This window comes from Pan troglodytes, chromosome 11 (genome assembly GCF_028858775.2).
Source record: "Pan troglodytes isolate AG18354 chromosome 11, NHGRI_mPanTro3-v2.0_pri, whole genome shotgun sequence".
NCBI lineage: Eukaryota > Metazoa > Chordata > Mammalia > Primates > Hominidae > Pan > Pan troglodytes.
Window position 1 is genome coordinate 10,387,027 of NC_072409.2, and position 9,896 is coordinate 10,396,922.

General features: G+C 52.1%; 1 protein-coding gene across 1 annotated transcript; it reads left to right on the top strand.

Moving 5' to 3' along the window:
• Window positions 1-914: 914 nt before the first annotated feature.
• On the top strand, window positions 915-6,631 carry NAIF1 (nuclear apoptosis inducing factor 1). Its single transcript, NM_001246522.1, has 3 exons — window positions 915-1,532; window positions 3,959-4,485; window positions 6,042-6,631. Exons 1-2 carry the CDS (start codon window positions 1,022-1,024, stop codon window positions 4,429-4,431), a joined length of 984 nt encoding a protein of 327 aa, NP_001233451.1. The 5' UTR covers window positions 915-1,021; the 3' UTR covers window positions 4,432-4,485; window positions 6,042-6,631.
• The last annotated feature ends 3,265 nt before the right edge of the window (window positions 6,632-9,896 follow it).

A 9,896-nucleotide genomic window follows, 5' to 3' on the forward strand; every position in this document is an offset into this window, starting at 1 on the left:
GCCAGTCACAGGCTCGGATGGGGAGCCGGGAGGGGCGGAGCCTGTCTAAGGACAGCCCACGCGCCACGGACTACCCGGATCAATGGGGTGGGCGGGGTCACCCGGCTCCGCCTGGGGCCGATTCAAACTGAGGGAGGCGGGGATTGGCTGAGCCGGGGGCCAAGAGAGAGAAAATCACGCAGCGATGGGCATGAGTAATGTGATTGGCAGGCGGAAGGCCCCGTGTCCAGTTTCCATTGATGAACTAACTCTGTTTAGACTGCGGGATCTTAAGGATGGGAGGAGCGGTAGTGTACGGAGAGATCGTAGCCTCCGGTGGGAAATAGGATTTGTGTGAGAGCATTTGTGAACTGCAGTTGCGAGGCAGAGTTTGTGCCGGTGGGAGGAATTAAAAATTAATTGACCCATGGCTCACGGCCGAAAGCACTAAGTATCCTCAGGAAGCAGGGTTTTGGTAATCTAACTCCCTAAACCACCAATAAAATAGCTGAATTTAACGGCTTAATAGTCATAATACTGACAATTGAACGACAGAACGATTTTCCAATGGAAGTGAATAAAGGTTAGGTAGGCGGGGCGATCTGGGCGACGGACACAATTTTAGACCAATGATCAGGCGAATTACAGTAAGCAGGCGTGCTCTTTAGCTGAGCGACAGATCGAAAGAACCAGTGATCGACGTGATATTTGAGCAGCTACCAACCGGGAAGGCCGGTTTTCCCGGAGAAGCTCTGGGAGGCGGGAAGAGGGGAAGTGGGCGGATCTCCGCACACCTCGGCGGAAGAGGCAGATTCAGGAAGCCATTACGCTGCTGGCTGGCAGCGGCCGGGCGGGTCGGGGCTGGGCTCTACGCACTTTGCGTAGCGAGGGGGGTTACCAAAGGCCTAGTGCTTGGCCTCGAGCAAGCCTGGCCTATCCCCTGTAGGGGGTGGGTGAGGGGCGAGGCTGAGGAAGAAGAGAAGGGGAATTGGGGCGCTTGAGGGGATTATAATTTCTTTAAAAAGAGGGGAGGGGAGAGGCCATGGCCGTCCCAGCCAAGAAAAGGAAGATGAACTTCTCGGAGCGGGAGGTGGAGATCATCGTGGAGGAGCTGGAGCTGAAGAAGCACCTGCTGGTGAACCACTTCAACGCCGGGGTCCCCCTGGCCGCCAAGAGCGCGGCCTGGCACGGCATCCTGAGAAGGGTCAACGCCGTGGCCACCTGCCGCAGAGAGCTGCCTGAGGTCAAGAAGAAGTGGTCTGACCTCAAGACCGAGGTCCGTCGCAAGGTTGCCCAGGTCCGGGCCGCCGTGGAGGGTGGTGAGGCGCCGGGGCCCACTGAGGAGGACGGAGCTGGGGGGCCTGGGACAGGCGGTGGCAGTGGCGGCGGTGGCCCACCTGTAGCCCCAGTGCTGCTGACCCCCATGCAACAACGTATCTGCAACCTGCTGGGCGAGGCCACCATCATCAGCCTGCCCAGCACCACAGAGATCCACCCTGTGGCCCTCGGACCCTCGGCCACCGCAGCCGCAGCCACGGTCACCCTGACACAGAGTGAGTGACCTCTCCTGCCCAGGCGGCGTGCATAAGTGGGAAGGGCCAGCAAGCTCTGGGGTGGCCTGGGGAAGGTTGGCTGCCAAGGGTCAGAGGTCAGATGGGGGTCTTGGAAGACCATGAGGCCTTCCAAGAGCAGCACCCAGACAGAAGTGATCTTGCTCTCTTTGGGACTTCCTCAGCACGTGGGCTGGACTTCTGACGTGCTGGATAGCTCGCCACTGAGCATTGCCACCATGTTTGTCCATGACTTACCTCCACTTGCCGAACTGGGTGGTCCTTGAAAACAAGAGACCGTGTCTGTATCCCCACAGGACTTTTCACAGGGCCCGGCTTGTAGTAGACAGCCAGGCCATATTTGTTGAAAAAATTGATGGGAATAATACTGCCCAAGTGAGACAACGATTCTGGATTCTGTTTTCAGTGTGGGGGATCTTTCATCAGGTGCTGCTCAGGAGCCTCATGGTTCCTGGTGTTAATCTACTCCATTCATTCATTCATTCATTCATTCATTCATCAAACATTAGCACTTACTCTGTACCAAACCCTGTGCTGGGCACTGGGATTACCAAGTTGTCTAAAATACAGGCCAGTTATGTTCTAGTAGGACAGAGATGACACATATAGAAATAGCTTCACCATCAGTTGGGAAAACCTAAGGCCCCGGAAGAGGAAGGGGGCTTCTTGGTGGCATGAGGACACATAGCTGACATTGGTGTTGAAGGGTGGAGGAGCTTGACCTCTCCCACATGCGCGGAGGCCCAAACAGCCCAGCCAGGATCCTTTCCGTGGTTCTCAGGAATGACAACAGAACTAACTTTGGTTGGATTTTTTAGTTCAAAGAAGAGTTTGTGCCCTGTTACCTCTGCTCGTTTGTGATGACTGTGAGCTGGATCATTCAGTGATTCTCAGTGGGGGTTGGGGGAGTTGGGTGGATGTGCGAGTGCCATCCCCTCACAATGCGTATTTCTCAAGAATACACTGGGGTGGGGTAAGGGGGACAAACACGGGTCTAAGTCAGATGCTGTTCTGGAACAGGAAGGATGTTTAAGTATCGGATTGACCCAGATGATGACAGACAGGGAGACATTGACTGGGTACTTTAGCTACTGCTCCCCCATTCCCACCTCCTTTTCTGCTTCGCCATAGGGGCCTAGGAAGTCAAGTCAAGAAAGCATCAAAGGGCCGGCATGGTGGCTCACTCCTGTAATCCCAGCACTTTGGGAGGCTGAGGTGGGCAGATCACTGGAGGTCAGGAGTTCGAGACAAGCCTGGCCAATATGGTGAAACCCTGTCTCTACTAAAAATACAAAAATTACCCAGGCTTGGAGGTGGGCGACTGTAGTCCCAGCTACTCGGGATCTGAGGCACAAGAATCACTTGAACCTGGGAGGCAGAAGTTGCAGTGAGCCGAGATCGTGCCACTGAACTCCAACCTGGGTAACAGGGCAAAAGAGCAAAACTCTGTCTCAAAAAAAAAGAAAAAAAAAGCAGAAAGCATCAAAGGAGGTAGGACTAATGTGGCTGCAAAGAGCGTGTGTAGAGTCCCACCCAAGATGCCTGCTGCATGGTACCACAGAGAGCATGTGACCCAGCCTCTGGGGTGCCTTTTTCTTTCTTTCTTTCTTTTATGAGATGGAGTTTTGCTCTTGTTGCCCAGGCTGGAGTGCAATGGCATGATCTCGGCTCACTGCAACCTCCGCCTCCCAGGTTCAAGTGATTCTCCTGCCTCAGCCTCCCAAGTAGCTGGGATTACAGGCATGCGCCACCATGCCCGGCTAATTTTGTATTTTTAATAGAGACGGGGTTTCTCCATGTTGGTCAGGCTGGTCTCGAACTCCTGACCTCAGGTAATCCACCCACCTCGGCCTCCCAAAGTGCTGGGATTACAAGCGTGAGCCACCGCGCCCGGCCGGGGGTGCCTTTCTTAGCTAGGAGCAGCCCAGTGTGGAGGTCAGGAGCACATCGGGCTCTGCTGTTGGGGAGACCTGGGTTTGCCTCTTGGCTCTGCTGAATGAGCTCTGTGACCTTAGCAAGTCATTCTACATTTCTCAGTCTGTTTCCTCATCTCTGAAAAATGAAGATGACAGCACCAACCTCTTGGTGTCATTTTGAGGATTTGTTGAGCTAATGAGTACAAAGTGCCTGACATGTAGTAGTTGCTCTAAAAGTTTTGCTAGTATTATGATCAACATCTTTGCTTTTGCCAGATCCAGGGCTGGCCCTTTGGTTACCAAGTAGATTAAGATTCTGAACCGCTTAGATTCTAGATTTATATGTGAATAGCTATGCAGCCAGGGGAGGCCTGGATTCCCCTTTATGTCCCTCCAGGACAGGACTTTATGGCCTCCTCCCCACCCCATACAGCCAGCTTTATTCCTTCCAGAAAGTGACCTCCCTTGGCCTCTGTTCTTTCTACCCTGCAGTCCCCACAGAGACCACCTATCACACGCTGGAGGAGGGCGTGGTGGAGTACTGCACGGCTGAGGCGCCCCCACCTCTGCCACCGGAGGCCCCTGTGGACATGATGGCCCAGCATGCAGACACGTCGGTCAAGCCGCAAGCGCTCAAGAGCCGCATTGCTCTCAACTCCGCCAAGCTGATACAGGAGCAACGGGTCACCAACCTGCATGTGAAGGAGATCGCACAGCACCTGGAACAGCAGAACGACCTACTGCAGATGATCCGCCGCTCCCAGGAAGTGCAGGCCTGTGCCCAGGAGCGCCAGGCCCAGGCCATGGAGGGCACACAGGCTGCCCTGAGCGTCCTCATCCAGGTCCTCCGGCCTATGATCAAAGATTTCCGCCGCTACCTGCAGAGCAACACAGCTAACCCGGCCCCCGCCTCTGACCCTGGGCAGGTGGCCCAGAATGGGCAGCCAGACAGCATCATCCAGTGAGGGCAGGGGTCAGGCCAGCCTTCTGCCATGATGGGATGAAAACTCCATGGACTCGTAAGTGGGTCCTGTGATTGGCCTTGGCCTTAGACCGGCCGCGTGCACAGCTCCCTCTTTAATAAACGCTTAGGGGTTGCACTGTTTTTGAGAAGAGGAATTTGTTGGGCTCCTGGGACCCAAACTCGTACTCCCCCTACTTGAGCTGCCTTGCTAAGATCCAGAAGATTGGTTAGCAGGGGGGTCATGTGTGCATGTGATGGGACATGTGTTGTCATGACCCCCGGCTTGTGACATGACCCAGCCTTGGTCTTGGACAACTGTAAGGAACAACACAACGGGCTGTCACTGGGGGCCGTCACCCAGCCTGGGTCTCTACTGAGCTGCCCAACCCCAGGTGCCATCCTTTCGAGTAGGGTAATGTCACTGATGCTGGCAGTTGAGCAATAATATCTTCCTCCTTTGGGAGGTAGTGTGACTGAGCCTGAGGAGGAAACCCCACCCTTTTCTCCTCACTGTGCCTCGGTTCTCAGGGGACTCCAATGACTGTTGTGCTGTCCCCCGACCCCACCCCAGGCACAGCGCAGGCCCTTGTTAGGTAGTGCGCTGGGACGCCTCCGTAATACATGCAGTGTGCAGCCAGTCTGGCTCAGGAATGCTGTGTATGGTGGGGACGGTTTGGCCACTCTCTGGTTTTCAACAGCATCTCTGGGCAGCCCTTTGGTGGTTTGTCCCTAGAGCTTTTGACTCAGGTCAAGCTTTGGATGCTGTAAATTTTCGAGAAAGCCAACTAGTGTGGAAGCTTGCTGCCCCACTGCAGTGGGTCTGAGTGACCTGTTGGCTTTGTGCGGAGGCTTGCATCCAGCCAGTTGTATTTATTCTGTGTGTGAACCCCTCCTAGGAAGGCCTCCAGGAGGGCTGCCCTGTGGCCACACCCATCCTCCTTTCCTCTCTGCTGACTCCACATTTCCAAAATTCAGTGCAAAAAAAGCCCTGCTGAGCATCACATGCTGGACTCTTCCCCTGCCACACCGCTCAGTGCCTTCTGTTCTCTTGAGACTCCCTCTGAGTGGCTGAGTGAATCCAAAGCCATAATTGACCCTGAATGTAGGAGGAGGAAAAGGCAAAGCTGACCTAAGAAGTGGGACCCTGGCCGGGCGAGGTGGCTCAAGTCTGTAATCCCAGCGCTTTGGGAGGCCGAGGCGGGTGGATCATGAGGTCAAGAGATCAAGACCATCCTGGCCAACATGATGAAACCCCGTCTCTACTAAAAACACAAAAATTAGCTGGGCGTGGTGGCGCACGCCTGTAGTCCCAGCTACCCGGGAGGCTGAGGCAGGAGAATCGCTTGAACCCAGGAGGCGGAGGTTGCAGTGAGCCGAGATTGCACCGCTGCACTCCAGCCTGGCGACAGAGCGAGACTCTGTCTCAAAAAAAAAAAACAAAGAAAAAACCAAAAAAACAAATGGGACCCTTTGGATTCTATGCTCAGGGAAGAGCAGGCAGAGCCTTGGAGTGCTGAAGGAGGTGCTTTTCCCTGTTCCATCTTTACACTTTCTCTTCTGAGATGTCTGTAAGGATTTTACCCAGATGCCATTTGTCTGTTTCATTTTCAGACTCACCATCAATTACCAAGGCCCTTGCATCTCCCCAGATCGTTTCCCAAGTTTGGCGATTTGCTGCCGGTGCCTCAGCCACATATGACCAATGGTTACAACTCAGGGCTCCAGACCTCAGCTAAAAAGAGAAGATGCCGCCCTCCCGGGCACGAACGTTTAGAATGCTCAGCTCCTCTATTGTGACCACAGGAAGGTGGCCCTGAAGATGCACTGAAGACAGCTGGGAGGTGACTGCTGTACTGTCAGCCTCTCTGTGGAGGCATTCGTGCAGTGCCAGCTAAAAGGGAGGTGAAGGGGGATATCGGACCCAGCGAGGGAGTTGCTGGTAGAAGGAAAGCTCTTCTCAGTGTGGCTGGATTAAGAGCAGCCCAGCAGCTTGGGCACCTCCACTCTGTGCGGTCTGATGGCCCCAGCAAGGTCGCTGCAGGGACTTCCTGAGGACTTGGTTTGGTTTTTTTCTGGGGTTGGAAATCTGAGCCAATATTGTGTCTGTTCCATTTGGGTATGAAGAGGAAGTCTGGATCACTTAAACTGACTAGTTATTTCCGGGTCATAGTTTTAAATTAAAGACATATCACTTTTTTATACACACATCTCTGTGTCTTTATTGCTTATATATAGAAGAGAACCAGGGACTGGCAGACCATGGCCCACAAACTCAAATCGGGCTCACCACCTATTTTTATAAATAAAATTGTATTGGAACACAGCCACACCCATTCATTTATGAACCTGTGGCTTTTTTTTTTTTTTTTTTGTACCACCAAAGCAAGAGTTGAGTAGTTACAGAGACATCTGGCCCACAAAGCCAAAGGTGTTTACTCTCTGACCCATTTACAGTAGAAGTCAGTCTATTCCTGGTTTAAGGCAGTGTTTGGGACTCTTACGAATTACCTGAGGCAGGCTAGGCACTGTGGCTCATGCCTGTATCCCAGCACTTTGGGAGGCCAAGGTGGGCGGATCACGAGGTCAGGAGTTCGAGACCAGCCTGACCAACATGGTGAAACCCTGTCTCTACTAAAAATACACAAATTAGCCAGGCGTGGTGGCATGCACCTGTAATCCCAGCTACTCAGGAGGCTGAGGCAGGAGAATCACTTGAACCCGGGAGACAGTGGTTGCAGTGAGCCAAGATCATGCCATTGCACTCCAGCTCAGGCGACAGAGCAAGACTCCGTCTCAAAAAAAAAAAAAAAAAGAAAAAAAAAAGAATTACCTGAGCCATTTGTTAAATATACCCAATCGCAGGCCTCACTCAAAACCTGGAGGGAGGACTCTATGCATTGTAAACAAGCCCTCAGTACAAGCCCTCAGTAATCCTGATATTTTCTGAAGGTTAAGAATTTTTTTTTTTTTTTTTTTTTTTTTTAAAGACTGGATCTGGCCAGGTGTGGTGGCTCATCTCTGTAATCCCAGCATTTTGGGAGGCCGAGGCAGGTGGATCACGAGGTCAGGAGTTCGAGACAAGCCTGGCCAACGTGGTGAAACTCCGTCTGTACTAAAAATACAAAAAATTAGTTGGGTGTGGTGGCGGGCACCTGTAATCCTAGCTACTTGGGAGGCTGAGGCAGGAGAATCGCTTGAACCCGGGAGGCTGAGGTTGCAGTGAGCTGAGATCACGCCATTGCACTCCAGCCTGGGCAACAAGAAACTCTGTCTCAAAAAAAAAAGACAGGGTCTTGGCCAGTTGGCGGTGGCTCATGTCTGTAATCCCAGCACTTTGGGAGGCCGAGGTGAGTGGATCACCTGAGGTCAGAAGTCTGAGACCAGCCTGACCAACATGGAGAAACTCTGTCTCTACTAAAAATGCAAAAATTAGCTGGGCATGGTGCCACATGCCTGTAATCCCAGCTATTGGGGAGGCTAAGGAAGGAGAACTGCTTGAACCCGGGAGGCTGAGATCGCACCACTGCACTCCAGCCTGGGCAACAAGAGTGAAACTCTTGTCTCAAAAAACAAAAAAAAACCATGATCTCACTCTGTCACCTAGGCTGGAGTGCAGTGGCAGGATCACAGCTCACTGTAGCCTTGACCTTCTGGGCTCAACTGATCCTCCCACCTCAGCCTCTCGAGTAGCTGGGACTACAGGCATGTGCCACCACACTCAGCTAATTTTTTTTTTTTTTTTTGGTAGAGATGGGGTTTCACCATGTTGCCCAAGCTGGTCTCCAACTCTTGGGCTCAAGTGTTCCTCCTGCCTCTGCCTGCCAAAGTGTTGGGATTACAGCCATGAGCCACTACTCCAGGCCGGTTAAGAACCTTGGCTCAGAGACTGGAAGACTTAAACTCAGCTGGAATCCGGATCCTGCACCAAGGATGACTGCTTCTCTGGAGTTTCTGCTGAACAGTTGGGAAGTCCTGCCAAGCAGGGATACTCCTTTAAATAAGACTGGCCTTCCTTCTGGAGGGATCTCAGTATTCCTGGGCATAGCTATCACTCTCACCAGTATTTAGTAACAATAAAAACTAACAATTATTGGCCAGGCATGGTGGCTCACGCCTGTAATCCCAGCGCTTTGGGAGGCCGAGGCGGGCGGATCACAAGGTCAGGAGATCGAGACCGTTCTGGCTAACACGATGAAACCCCGCCCGTCTCTACTAAAAATACAAAAAATTAGCTGGGCGTGGTTGCAGGCTGCTGTAGTCCCAGCTACTTGGGAGGCTGAGGCAGGAGAATCACTTGAAGCCAGGAAGTGGAGGTTGTAGTGAACCAAGATCACACCACTGCACTCCAGCCTGGGCAACAAGAGCAAAACTCCGTCTGAAAAAAAAAAAAAAAAATTGGAACAGGTGTGGTGGCTCACATCTGTAATCCAAGGTGAGGAGGTCAAGATGGGAGGATCACTTGAGCCCAGGAGTTCAAGACCAGCCTGGGCAACATAGCAAGACCCTATCTTTACATATATGCAATATATATATTTAAATACAGGATGAGAATGGCGTGAACCCCGGAGGCAGAGCTTGCAGTGAGCCGAGATCGCGCCACTGCACTCCAGCCTGGGGAACAGAGCAAGGCGCCATCTCAAAAAAAAAAAAATTAAAAACTAACAATTATTGGCCGGGTGCGGTGGCTCATGCCTGTAATCCCAGCACTTTGGGATGCTGAGGCGGGCGGATCACGAGGTCAGGAGATCGAGACCATCCTGGCCAACATAGTGAAACCCCATCTCTACTAAAAATACAAAAATTAGCCGGGCATGGTGGCACATGCCTGTAATCCCAGCTACGTGGGAGGTGGAGGCAGAAGAATCCCTTGAACCAGGGAGTTGGAGGTTGCAGTGAGCCGAGATTGCGCCACAGCACTCTAGCCTGGTAACACAGCGAGACTCCGTCTCAAAAAAAAAAAAAAAAAAAAAAAAAAAAAACTAACAATTATTGAGCCCCTAGTCTACTGAGGCCTTATAAGCATTATCTCATTGACTCCTTGCAACAGCCCCAGGAAGTAGGCACTAACATTGTTCTGTTTGCAGGTGAGGACACTGAGAATCAGAGAGGATTAACAATTTGCCTAAAGTCCCACAGCTACCTTATTACCCAACGTAGCCCATGCTGTTAGCTACTGTTCTTAACTACTCTGACCTTGCTGCCAGTAAGATTTGAGGTCACCTAGAGATGATTTGAGCCTGACCTGACCGGGAGGAGTAGTGTCTAGATCAAATGAGGCCTAGAGGCAGCTTGTGTTAGTATTCTTTTTTTTTTTTTTTTTTTTTTTTGCTCTGTCGCCAGACTGGAGTGCTGTGGCACGATCTCGGCTCACTGCAACCTCTGATTCCCTGGTTCAAGCAATTCTTCTGCCTCAGCCTCCCAAACCTTTTATATTTTAAACCCTTTTGATAGCCTTTTGGAAAGGCA